The following is a 13,715-nucleotide window of genomic DNA, read 5'->3' as shown; positions in this document are numbered from 1 at the left end:
CAAATCTTGCCACCACTAACCCTCCCCTCAACAGATGACACTGAGCATGCTCAGTTCTTACTGACATTTGGGGGTTGGGGGCCTCCCTCCCTTTAGAAACATGATTTTTTTTAAAAAAAATTATATTTTTGCAAAATTTCCTGCTGAAACCCTTCTGTTTTGTGTGGATTGTGCTGAAACAAACACTTGTTTGGTCAATAAACAAACTGACATGGCCTGCCAAACTGGCAGTTTGTGCCCATCTCTAATGCCCAGCAATCCATCCAATTAGCACCCTCAGACTGGGGAAGGTCAATCAGTTGGCCAATAGATTGGTTGGTTGGTTGGTTGGTTGGTTGGTTGGTTGGTTGGTTGGTTGGTTGGTTGGTTGGTTGGTTGGTTGGTTGGTTGGTTGGTTGGTTGGTTGGTTGGTTGGCAGGTTGGCAAGTTGGCGGGTTGGTTGGTTGGTTGGCGGGTTGGCGGGTTGGCGGGTTGTGGGTTGGTGGTTGGTTGGTTGGTTGGTTGTTGGTTGTTGGTTGGTTGGTTACATTTATGGCCCCCTTTTTCTCCAAGATCCTTCTTTCCCCTTTTTTTTATCCTCTCAATAATAAATTTGTGATGTAGATTAGACTGAGAGGTAGTGACTGGCTTGCGATTACACAGTGGCTGAACATGGATTGAAAAGTGGATGTTCCTCACACGGTAGCCCCTAGATGTTGGAACACAACTCACAGAATCCCTGACCATATGGTCTGGGGCTTCTGGGAAGAGAAGTCCAGCTATATATCAGGAACCCAAGTACCACATGGGCACTACTATTGTTTAATTGTATGTTGACTTTTGCATAGGACTGGCTAGACAGCTTAACCAAGATGGGTTTGACCAGGCTAAATAGGGTCACTTAACATCACATAGAGGTCCAGTGTGCCATTTGATGCAGTTCTGGAGGCTAAGCTGGCCTCATCTTTGTTTTTCCTCCCCAAGCAGGCAAAAACTTTTCTTTTTTTAGTATAATATTTGTTTTTTTTAGTATAGTATTTGTTTGATCCTTTTGTAATTGTATACACACCGTTGTTAGTGTTAAATACTGTCTTTTAATGATGTACCCCACCTTGGGTCTTTTTTAAGGAGAAAGATGGGGTTAAAATATTTTACATAAATAAATAACAAGAAAGAAATAAGTCCCCTTTCTTGCCTCTTCCTGACTTCTCCTCCAGCTGAGAGGAAATGTTCATTAAAACAAAATTCTAAAAGGTACAACACTGCCCTAATAGGTCTTTTAAAAACCCGTTTGCATCCTTCCTCTGCCCTTCCCTTCATGGAGGAACAGAAAATGTTTTTAATTTCCCAGGATCACTAAGTAGCTAAGCTTAAGGATACTGCGAAATCAAAACTGGATGGAGAATAAAAAACAGCAAGCTCTGTTTTGGTTCGTTTCCAGTAGTTGCATGTGCTGGGAATAAACCAAGGTGGAACAATCCTACCAAAAAGGTTCAGATAGGAACGCACTGAGAATAGGCTGTTTCGTGCTGATACTTGTGTTGTCCGGTTGCCAGCAAAAGGAGCGAACCAACCTGGCCCAGAACAGAACGCCGTGGAACAAATGGCACTGTAGCCGAGCCTATAGTCATCCTGTTCTGGGTCAACCACGTCAACACCCCAAACCATGCTTCTTCTCTGCCCTGCACCCCTGCGTTGTGGCTACGTGTTACTGTTACTAACAAGGAGTGGTTTGTTTTTAGAAGACAGGAAGCTTTTTGTGGGTATGCTGGGGAAGCAACAGAGTGAAGATGATGTCCGGAGGCTCTTCGAACCCTTTGGCCAAATCGAAGAATGCACCATCCTCAGAGGGCCTGATGGAGCCAGCAAAGGTGCGGAGCATGTGGGGCTAGGCAGGATGGAAATGAGGTAGCCACTTCTTTTGCTAGAAGGGAACAGTCAGTGTTTACAGATAATTGGTAACAATGACATTTTACTGTCATTTGTAAAAGGTAGTCCCCCAAGGGGACTAATGAAAAATAGTTTTTTGAAATAAAGTTACAATCTGTTATTTTTATTATTGTTGTTAAAAGAGCAGAAGACCAGGTCCCCTACATTGCCCTTTTAAGGAGGAATGAAGGATAACTTGCCCTTTTAAGGTCCCTCACTCACTCCCTTCCTGGAGGCTGCTGTAGGAAGCTGATAGGAACTTTCTCCTGGTGACTGGAAGGGAAATAAAAATAAATGAAAATAAAACAAAGCTCCCAACTCTGTAGACGGTTACTTGTGCCCTTCTGTTTGCCTGCACCACTCAATCTATGACCTGGTCTTGCTGTTTGCATAACTATGTGGAAGAAGAAGGCTCTTTGGGCTGCCGTGTGCATTAGGCCACTTCAGCTGACAATGCAAATGTGAAGACCCACCAACTACTCTTGGCTGTTCTTCTTTACAGAGCCTGGCAAAATGAGATTTTTTTGCTTCACTGTTCCCCAGGATACTCCAGCTAACAAGGCCATGTTGGCCAGGGGGTATTCAGAGATTCTCAATACAAAAATAAACCCCCTTTCTAAGCAGTTTCTCTTAGGCTTTGGGCTAACCATTGGTACTGTCTTTCCCCATAGGATGTGCCTTTGTCAAATATGGAAGCCATGCAGAGGCCCAAGCAGCGATCAGCAGTCTTCATGGCAGCCAGACCATGCCGGTAAGTGCTGAGCAGAAACCTGGAGCAATCCTGGAGATGGCTTGAGGAGCACCATCTGTCGGACCAAAGACTCCTGTTTAATTAATGTCTGCCACCCCGGTGCCTCATGTGGAGAAAACACTTGCTTCATTTCTTTCCCTATACTATGGCCTTACCAGTCCCAGAGCCCTCCAAATGTGGTAGGCTGCTCCTCCTCATTGGCCAAATCCTGATCACATGCAACTCAGCCCATTTGCAGGTCACAAGGTTAGAAAAGGTCTGCTATGAAGTATCCTAGATACTGATGAGAGACCTTGTGACAAGGCTAATAACAGGAACACAGAATTTCTTCTGTGCGAATTCTGACATAAGCCGCTCCTCCTGGACTATCATGTGGAGGAGAACATAGTTCTTTTTACATTTGTCAGACTTTCAAATATAATTTTTATCTCAAAACTAAGCTAATAAATTTGCATACAAAATATAACACTAGGAAACATTTTGTTAGGTGCACGGAATCCATGTTTAAATGTGAATGTTCATGCAGTTGTTTATTGTTTTTTTAATCGAAGGAATTGAATGGGGAAAAAAGTGGGTGGAACAGATTTAATCATCAGCTTAGAAAAGATTCAGGCTAAAATGGGCACCAGTTTAAAAATGAATCACAAATTTGTTCAAAAATCGCGAATTCATCCATTCGTATTCATACAAATCAATGCTCCCGATGAATATTAAATGGCTTTTTAGTGATTTTTGATTTGTGAATTCATTGAGCTATAGAAAAGCAGCCCAGGGACCTAAAGACACCAAAATTGCAGGGAAGCTTCCGTTAATTCTCCTCTGCAATCTTTCCCAGTTTGGTGAAGATTTGGTTTCCACAAGCCAGCTACTGAGGGCACTTTCCTGGGGGACCCATTTTGTAGGTGTATAACTTGGATGCCTGAAACCCAGTCTTCACCAAATTTGGAGGGACACAAAAAGGGAAGTCAGTTTTTGCTTATTTTATTTTTGCAGATGAGAACCCAAAAAAAATTCAAATCTATTGCCACTGGGCAAATTACAAGAGCATTTATGCTTCCCTCCCAACATTTCCGGAGAGAGAGAGAGAGAGAGAGAGGGAGGGAGAAACTCTCTATATTTTATGCAAATGATCTTTTGCACAGGAAATTTTGATCTTGGTTTTGCCCCACCCACCCCCAAAAAGGAAAACGCAGAATACAAATTTTTGCACAAATCCTGTTGTTTTTGTGAGTGCTGATGAAAAAGGTACTGGTCTTAGATGGATTGCCAGCGGAATTTTATACATCCTTCCAAGATATATTAAGCCTACCAATAAAAGAGGTCTGCAAGGAAGTTCTATTAGAAGCTAAAATACCCCAGACATGGCTAGAGGCAAACATCACCCTAATACCAAAAGAAGACATGGACTCTACACGTTAAAACATCTTAAAATGTTTATCAGTATCATTATTGAATGTGGACTATAAAATCTTTGCAGTAATTATAGTGGAATTTTTTTTAATGAAGTTCATCCATTCAGACCAAAATGGATTGAAGAAGACTTGACATAAACTGATTTTCGAAACTTGAGTTTAGTTTTACTTTATAAAACATTGCCTGGCCACCTGCCTGTCTGTCTGCACTTCAGATATGGGCAGCCACACAACACCCCATCCTCACAAGATAGCAGGGTGTGTTTCCCACCCCCCACCACTCTTTTTAATTCAATCATCAGCTAATCTATCCTCCCTTTGATTAGATCAGAATCTCGGGGATCAAATCTCTTGTAAAAATAGGGCCCATCATTTATTCTGATCAGCGGCGATGCTCTTCAAGACAGGTGTTGGGAGGTAATTCAATCACTCAGCTTGAGAAGACTGCCATTTAATTAACAATGAAGGTCACAGTTCCAAGTCAGAGTGAGCGAAAGGAGGAAACAGCCTGGGGATCGGCCGAACGTTGTAAAAGCGGACGGCATTGATCCGAGGCTGATCTGGGGCAGGAAAGCCGGTCCCTTGGTGACCTTCTGATCTGGTGGCACCTGTTGGAATTGCATCTCCGAGGAGAGGAGAAAAAACGATTGCATGTACTCATCACAATGATTCCACCTTTTTTGAAATGAAAAGGACAGGATCGATACTCTATGAAGCTAAAGTAGAAGTAGCGTATTCTTGCATCTCCTGAAGTCAATCTAAGACAATTAGGGTGAAAGAAATAGATTCAGACTTCAAAGCGTTGTCACTCAAGAACCAGCCCTACCATTAAGGCCTGTGGTTTCCAAACTTTCACCCTCCAGATGTTTGGACTTTGTAGGAATCGACGAAGCTGTTTTATAGGGAGTCAAAGCATTGGGTCAACCCAAACTAGCAGGGCCTACACTGCCTGGCAGTGGCTTTCCAGGGACTTTTTGTATAGGATATCTCTCCCAATTCAAAACATATTCCACCAGGCTTCTCTCTTCTTCCTCACTTGATAGAAAATCAATTGTACAGTACTCCTTCTAGGCCAAAAGTAGTATAGTTTAAAAACAACTTTAGCTCTTGCAGATTCTTCTTAGGTGTCTAAAAGACAACTGAAGAGTAGACGGAGGTGGATGTAATATGACGCCTATACATGACATTTAGTTTGGTGAATTATTGTCTCCCCTTCCCAAAATACTTAGAAATGGGAATGAGGAGATTAATTTTTTAAAAAAGATCTGAGTTTGAAAAAAATTCCTTTTTTTGAGCTGTGAAGTGGGGTATAATAGCGGGGAGATTCTGGGAATTTTTCATCCAAAAACAAAGCTTTTCAACATGATGGAAATGTGTCTGAAGGAGATCCAAGACAGTGAAAAAAAAAAAAACCACACAGCAAAATAGTAACTTCTAGCACTCTGCTTTGTGTTGCTTATAATTTTCATTTACCTTTTTAAAAAAAATGTAAAATTGATAAGAGAATAGCATAAAATCGGAAATATTCTGCTAAAAATCTCTAAAAGTGTCCTTTAACAATAATTAGAAAAGCCTTAGGAGATGTTATCCATACAACCCTCCTTCCTAGAAGGAGTTAGCATCATTTCCCTTGGTTTCATGACTTTAAAAATCTTTTGTTACACATCTCCAAAGTAACTCCATGCTGGTAGCTGTGCTCCTTGTAACCCTTTACTTCCAACTATTTGCATCACGATGGTCAAACCCGAAGAATACATCATTGTGAAGCAGATTGTTAATATGGGTATAAAATAAGAATTAAGAAAGGTATTATTAAGACTGCAAAGAAAATAAACGTCTGGTGGAAAATAAGGAAGTACAAATGTTAAAGACTTAACTGTTTTGCGAAAGAGATAATAGAAAGTTATTTTGGTCATATGCTAATATTGTGATAAGTATTTACTTATTTTTGTAATTTTTAAAAAAAAATGCAATAAAGATTAAAAATATGAAAAAGAATACAGTACATCATTGTAAGAAAAAATAGAGCCTCGGGAGTCACACCGCACAGATGCCCAAAGTAACTGAATGTCATGGGTGGGTCGCCATCATGATGGCAGCTGTCCCTGTTCTTTGTTGGTCTGCTGGGGTGCCTGCAGGGGGCAGCGGCGGCCGGCAATCCTGCACGCAGGAGCAATGGGTACACTCTGCCCCACTCTCTCTGCTTCTGCTTGACTCTTTCCACCCTAGGGAGCATCCTCGAGCCTGGTTGTGAAGTTTGCCGACACAGACAAGGAAAGGACTCTGCGGCGGATGCATCAGATGGCGGGCCAGCTGGGGATCTTTAATCCAATGACGATCCAGTTTGGCGCCTACGGAGCATACACACAAGCGGTAGGAGATGCTGCTGGTCCATTCAAGGATACCCTCCCCATACAGTGAAGGCGGAGACGAGCCGGAAGGGATTATGATGGCAATGTCGAAACAAGGGCGGGATGGTAAAATAAGGGATTCTGGTGCAACATCTTCCGGTCCTAATTTTGGCACAGGCTTTCGTTCCGCTCCATGAGAATTCTGCCAGCCCTGAACCGCTTCCATCCCTCTTTCTAAAACCTGCTCATGAGAGGCCAGGGCTATAGTGGGAAGTGTCAGCAAGGGAAGAGGACAGGGTAATGGAACCGTCCAGTGATAGGATTTGGGATTCGAGATAGGGACGAACTGAACTACGAACCAGAAAAACCAACGAATGGGGCTGGTTCGTGGTTTGGTTTGCAGTTTGGGGATTGTGTTTTGTCAAAGCAAAATGAAGTGCCGAACTTCCCCTCCCCCCTTGTTTGAATATCATGCCTTTTCAAACTTTTAAATACTGTAACTTCTTGCTTGAAATCAAAGGGCCAATTAGAGTCCTGAACAGAGCCGTATTAACCCATGGAGGGCCCTTTGGCTTTCAGGTATTTTGGCCCACTTCTGGCGCTTCAGATGTTCACCCTACTACAGCAGACAACCTGAGCAAAAAATAAAAAATAAAAAACGGATGGGCCCGTAGTCCCTGTGGGTCCATCCCCTGGGCTTCAGCATAGTCAGGTTTATGAATAATACGGCCTTGATGCTGAGCTACCCAGAGAGAATTTCTGAATCAAATGTAGACAAAATACTCTGGCCACTCCAAAACATTACGTGAGTGTTTATCGTCATTGGTGTACTTAGGATTTAAGAGAGGATAGAAAACATGCTCCTTCAAAAGTTTCTTTGATATTGCTTTGGTTGCACCCCTAGCCTGCTGATCTTTGGTAACAAAAGCAAAACTAATGGGCACCTTCTTCCTTTCCCCTCCTCCCTTCCCCACACCTCTCGTTCCTTCGCTTCCCCACTTTCCGTCCACTTCTTTCACCCCCCTCCTGCTCGCTGCCTTACCCCGTCCCTGCTTTTTTCCCCCTCTTCCCCATGTCTGTTTTTCTTCCATTAAGATAATACAGCAGCAGGCAGCCCTGATGGCTGCAGCACAAGGAACTTGCCTCAACCCAATGGCGGCCATCGCGGCGGCCCAGATGCAACAAATGGCCGCTTTTAACGTGAGCGGATTGGTCGCAGCCCCTATGACGCCCTCATCAGGTATCAATCCCTCCATGGACTTGGGAACTCCAGAGAGGATGTTGGGATGAGACTGGGCAAAGACGTAGGCAGGTCTTGGAGAAATGTTCACCCTCAGCACCTGCAGAGAACCGTGGCAGACCTAAAAGTGGCAAAATGAATGGATGAATGAATGAACTGAATGAATGAATGAATGAATGAATGAATGAATGAATGAATGAATGAATGAATGAATGAATAAATGAATGAATGAACTGAATGAATGAACTGAATGAATGAATGAATGAATGAATGAATGAATGAATGAATGAATGAATGAACTGAATGAATAAATGAATGAACTGAATGAATGAATGAATGAATGAACTGAATGAATGAATGAATGAATGAATGAATGAATGAATGAATGAATGAATGAACTGAATGAATGAATGAATGAATGAATGAATTTTTTTAAAAAAACTTGGATATCATAAAAATCATAACTGGAAGTACCAAGACAACAACTTCTGAATTTAATTTGGGGGGTTGGAGGACCTGAATCTTTTTCACGCCAAAGTCTCCATTCCTGAAGGCCTCAAGGAACAGTTAGTAGAGGGGGCAATTAATCAATCAATTAATCAGGGATTCACAAAAATGACCCTTGGGCCCACATAAGGCCATATTTTATATGCTTGCCCTAAAAACCAGAGTCCAATTAGATTTGCTTTTTGGGCTTCGTGTCTCTTATTTCTCATCACTGATCAGCGATAAGAAGAGGAGATAGCAAGAGGAGGCGTTTTTAGGCTGCGCATACAGCTCTTTAGTCCTCAGGCCCCATATTCCTAATTCTTCTTTGCTTTGTTCAGGTACAAGCACACCTCCAGGGATCAGCACAGCGCCGGTCCCTAGCATAGCTACGCCGATTGGGGTCAATGGATTCAGCCCTCTCCCACCACAGACCAATGGGCAGCCAGCATCAGAAACAATTTACACCAATGGAATCCATCCATACCCAGGTAGGTTTTGGAAATATAGCGGGAGGGGGAAGAGGTGGGGATTGAACCTGCTAACCCTGTGCCTTTCCCAGTTCTTACTGATGGCTGTGAGAAAAGAGAAGAGGCATCTGTCAAAGGACAAAATGCCCAAAAGTTGACACAAAATAGGATTTGACCTTCCAGATATTTTGGACCCCATCTCCTAGAATCTGTTACCACTGACCATGTTGCTGGTGGGAGTTGTAATCCAAAACAAATCTGTGTTGCTACAAGTGTCCCATCTCTGTCTTAATGGGGAGGATGTTTTGGGGAGTTGTGTTGCACCCACAACTTCCAAGGTTCCTCCCTTGTTCAACCTAATCAGTAAGGGACCTTGTTGTTGTGTTTCTGTGCATAGAAAAGGATAACAGGCACAAGGGAGGAGAAATGGTCATCAGACTAAGCTTGCTGTTGTTGCTAACATGCAGAGTAGGGTCAAAAAGCCAGGAGATACCACCGATTAATTTTGTAGGCCTTTTCAGACAGTCTGGCTAGAATATCACATTCAGAGCAGTGCTGCCCCATAAAAACTCTGCCTTCTGAAATTTCTGGTGTCCCCACCAAGAGGTAGGGCTGAAGGATACACATAAATCATGCTGTAGAGGAACTGCAGATCTATCTATCTATCTATCGATCGATCGATCGACCGACCGACCGACCGACCGACCGACCGACCGACCGACCGACCGACCGACCGACCGACCGACCTACCTACCTACCTACCTACCTACCTACCTACCTACCTACCTAATCAATCAATCAATCAATCAATCAATCAATCAATCAATCAATCAATCAATCTATCTATCTATCTATCTATCTATCTATCTATCTATCTATCTATCTATCTATCTATCTATCTATCTATCTATCTATCTATCTATCTATCTATCTATCTATCTATCTATCTATCTATCTATCTATCTATCTATCTATCTATCTATCTATCTATCTATCTATCTATCTATCTAAAATATTTGTATCTCATTCTCCTAAAATAAGACCCAAGGCAGTTTACAGTACAAAAAAGGAAATAATATTAAAAGCTAAAAACAATTAACCATTATAGTATTTTAAAAATGATGAAACAAATTTAACATTAAAATATTACTTTCTCCATCCGTGGCTTTGGCTCCCCATAGTTTGCTTCTGTGGTGGACCACTGCTTAAGGGAGATGTTTCTGAAAAGAGGAAATGAACGGCAGATATAGAAGGAAGAGCCAGTGGGCTCTCCCTTCAGTGGTGGTTCCTGTTCTCTCCAGTCTTCCTGCTATTGATGGCAGAGAGAGAGAGAGAGGAAGGATGGACGTAGCTCTTGCAAAGCAGTACTGTTGATACGGTGTTAGTGGATAATGCATAAGTGGGTTTTGAGGAGCATTGAGGAGGAAAGACATGATGGTCAATCAAGGAAGCACCTCAAGTGGTTCATGGCCCACCAGCAACATCTGGCTCTTCTGCTCTGAAAGCTGTTCACCTCTGATTGACTTTGCTTACTCTCTTTCTTCTTCCTCTTTTCTCTTCCCAGCTCAAAGTCCCACTGTGGCAGACCCCCTCCAGCAAGCCTATGCAGGCATGCAGCACTATGCAGGTCTCAAACATTGCTTTGCCCTTCTTTTCCTCCTCCTCTACCTCTGCCCTCCCACCACCTCCACTCTCTCTGTCCATCTCTTCCAGTTTCCTTGTGTCTTCCTCTGTCTCCATCGTTTCATGACATCTTTGTGATATGATGAGCGTGTGTATGTGTGTGCCAAGCTCTGAAGACCACGCTGTGGGGCAATGGTTCCCAAACTTGGGTCCTCTAGAGCAATGGTCCCCAACCTTGGGCCTCCAGATGTTGCTGGACTACAACTCCCAGAAGCCTTCACCACCACCTCTGCTGGCCAGGATTTCTGGGAGTTGAAGTCCAAGAACATCTGGAGACCCAAGGTTGGGGACCACTGCTCTAGAGGTTCTTGGACCATGACTCAGAGTAATCCTGGCCAGCGCAGCTCATGGTGAAGGCTTCTGAGATGTTCTAGTCCAAGAACATCTGAGAATCCAAGATTGGGAACCATTGTATGGGGAGTATGATCAAATCCCTCACCTACCTCCCATGTTAGGGAGGCTTGGTTTTTATCATTTGTCAGGGTGCAATCAGACTGGGAAGCTGGATCATGTTGGATTATGCTGGAAAGGGTCATTGCTGTGCAATGCCATCAATCAAGACGAGGTCCAAAATAGAGTAGATCTGTTGCTGGAGCACAATGGTCTGGAATGGGCATGGTTTGCAATTCCGTGTATGTCATGTAGTTGCCCAAAAAAAATAGCTTAAACTGGGCTGTGTCACAAGCAGTCCAAAAATGCGAGCTTGAATAGCCATCTGATCTCACACTAAATTTTTTTGTGTTAGAAAAAGGTGATGCTGGGTGTTGCGACCTTAACAATCCACAAGTTTTCTGAGCTCTCCTTTTCTGGTTTATACGAAGTTGAATTGGATGGAGCTTGAAAATTTTACTCCTTTGAACTAAAAAGTTACTTTTCTAGACCCTAGTAGCCATGCCAGCTGGAGGATCTTGGGAGTTGTAGTCCAACCACATATAATCCCCAAATGTAGCTGTTGGGCAGCTTTTTGGGAGCACGGCTCCTACTGAAGAACTCAGGGCCCCCAATGTTTGCATGACTGATGTCAAGAAAATGTCCTTCAGGAACGAGGAAGAAGTTATTTGAGGTCCCAGCTAAGTATCAACTAATGGCTGAAATGCTGTTGCTTAGTGTAGTAAGTTGCAACTAGAGGAAGCCCATTTGAATCAGTAGGATTTATGGAGGAGCTGACTTACCCAATCCCCATTGACTCAGTTGGCCTCCTGTAGTCCAACTTACTGAGCTTAGCAGGAGGATTTCAGCCATTACAATGGTACCCCGCATAGCGATGATAATTCGTTCCAAAAAAATCATCGCTATCCGGATTCGTCGCTATGCGGGGGGAAAAACCCATAGGAATGCAGTAAAACACATTTAATGCATTCCTATGGGGGAAAAACTCACCGCTACGCGGAAATCCTCCTTCCGGCCTCCATTTTCGCTGCTCGGTAAGCAGGGAAAGGGTGCAAAAACGGAGTGGGCGGCCATTTTTGTACCCGGTGGCCATTTTGGAACTGCCGATCAGCTGTTTTCTAAACATCGCAATGCGAAAATCAGTAAGCGAAACGCTTACCGATCATCACAATGCAATGTTTAGCCATTTAAAACATCGCAATGTGTCGCTATGCGGATTCATCGTTAAACGGGGCCCTCGTTATGCGGGGCACCACTGTATTATGTCTTGAAGCTCATCCCATCATAGAGTCCTACAAGTCAAGTAGGGCACCCCTGAGTAAGCTCTTTGTAGATGAGCCTTGCGTCTCAGGATGCCTGGTGGACTGCCCTAGACTGCAACCCTCGGCATCCAGTTTTCCCTTACCGTTTTTTTCGGAGAGCAAGCCATGACATTGGACACGCCCTGACTGTTCTCCTTTTGTGTTCCAGCAGCATATCCAGCCGCCTATGCACCAATCAGCCAGGCCTTCCCCCAGCAAGCGCCCATCATCCCGCAACAACAGAGAGAAGGTGAGATGGAACCGCAGGAAGGAGGTTTGAGCAGTAGAAGGAGACAACAACCGGGAGAGCACCACTTTTTTTTGGAGTGCTCGCTGTACTGAAGTGATCAATAACAAGCGTCTCTGAAATCAACACTGCTGTGTCAGGAGTAAGGGAGGCATGACTGAAAGTTCTAAAGCTTCATTTATTTATGTCAACGGACATAAATAAACTTTATTTCAAAATGTTGGCTTACTTGTTTAAAGAAAAACTTCAAATTAAGCTTTCCAGTAAGACCTCCATATCCACAGGATCAGTATCTGTTGATTCACTTATCCATGGTCTGAAAATATTAAAAATATTAAAAGAAAAATCCTAGAAAGAGATATTTCTAAAGGTGAAGTTACCAGAACGGGCCACTAGAGGGAGCCGGAAATCACATTATGTATAGTATTCGCTATGTTGACATTTATTTATTTATTTATTTTATTTATTTACAATATTTTTTAGCCGCACCATTGCCGCATTTTTCAGCATCCACGGGATCGCTTGGAAGCGATCCCCAAGAGATGGGAGCCTTACTGTGTTTAGTAAAAGGAACATGATGGCACTGCGGGTTAAACCGCAGAAGCCTCTGTGCTGCAAGGTCAGAAGACCAGCAGTTGTAAGATCGAATCCACGCAATGGAGTAAGCTCCCATCGCTTGTCCCAGCTCCTGCCAACCTAGCAGTTCGAAAGCATGTAAATGAGAGTAGGTAAATAGGTACCACCACAGTGGGAAGGTCACGGCGTTCCGTGTCTAAGTCGCGCTGGCCACGTGACCACAGAAACTGTCTACGAACAAACGCTGGCTCTACGGCTTGGAAAGGGGGATGAGCACCACCCCCTAGAGTCGGACACGACTGGACTAAATGTCAAGGGGAACCTTTACCTTACGGTATTTGGAAAACAATGGCTGAAATCCTGCTGCTTAGTATAAAAAGGTTCAACTTCAAAGCACAGTCCTTGCGTCCACATGCAAGCGCCATGTAGTTTCAGGAGAAGAAACCGCACCGTACCTCAAAGCAAAAATATTTGACCCATCTCTCTCTCTCACTCGTCTCCACCTCCATTCCCCTGCATCCTTTCTCATCTTCCCTTCCACGAGGAACATGAGAAAGCTGGGATTATTATTTTTTAAGTATTGATAAGTGAGGTGAGATATGCTTTCATGGTATTTCTGAATTGAGCAGGGGGTTGGCCTTGAATAATAATAAAAAAAATACAGGTAACCATGGAAAAGGGCCGGGCTGGTTTGCCATTACTGGTGTGTCGTGTAGTCACGGGAAAATAGATTGGAGCTAATTATGCTAAAAGTGGTCCAAAACATGAGGTAATGAACGGTGCGGTCTCATCCTTCCAATACTAAAGCGACAGGATTTCAACCACTGACTGAACGTTATCAGTGCCTTCACAGAAAACGGAGACTTCATCTATGCTAGGATGGTGGAAGTCATTATTCCA

At 43.4% G+C, this 13,715-nt stretch overlaps 1 protein-coding gene across 15 annotated transcripts in view; it reads left to right on the top strand.

Annotated features, from left to right (window-relative positions):
- Nucleotides 1-13,715, top strand: part of CELF6 (CUGBP Elav-like family member 6) — a 179,917-nt gene that overhangs the window by 155,887 nt on the left and 10,315 nt on the right. For 4 of the 15 annotated variants that reach the window (XR_012081638.2, XM_072982142.2, XM_078380961.1 and 1 more), the window contains 7 exons: nucleotides 1,722-1,850; nucleotides 2,580-2,659; nucleotides 6,301-6,444; nucleotides 7,518-7,662; nucleotides 8,490-8,639; nucleotides 10,183-10,245; nucleotides 12,162-12,242. Coding sequence is in view for 14 of the 15 variants with exons in the window: in XM_072982142.2 (XP_072838243.1) it covers nucleotides 1,722-1,850; nucleotides 2,580-2,659; nucleotides 6,301-6,444; nucleotides 7,518-7,662; nucleotides 8,490-8,639; nucleotides 10,183-10,245; nucleotides 12,162-12,242 (792 nt within the window). In the remaining variant the exon portion in view is untranslated. The remainder of the gene's footprint in view (nucleotides 1-1,721; nucleotides 1,851-2,579; nucleotides 2,660-6,300; nucleotides 6,445-7,517; nucleotides 7,663-8,489; nucleotides 8,640-10,182; nucleotides 10,246-12,161; nucleotides 12,243-13,715) is intronic. The other 11 variants (XM_072982145.2, XM_078380957.1, XM_072982143.2 and 8 more) reach the window with 9 other exon arrangements.

This window comes from Pogona vitticeps, chromosome 12 (genome assembly GCF_051106095.1).
Source record: "Pogona vitticeps strain Pit_001003342236 chromosome 12, PviZW2.1, whole genome shotgun sequence".
NCBI lineage: Eukaryota > Metazoa > Chordata > Lepidosauria > Squamata > Agamidae > Pogona > Pogona vitticeps.
The sequence above is the reverse complement of the archived record's forward strand: the minus strand, read 5'-3'. Positions and strand labels throughout refer to the sequence as shown.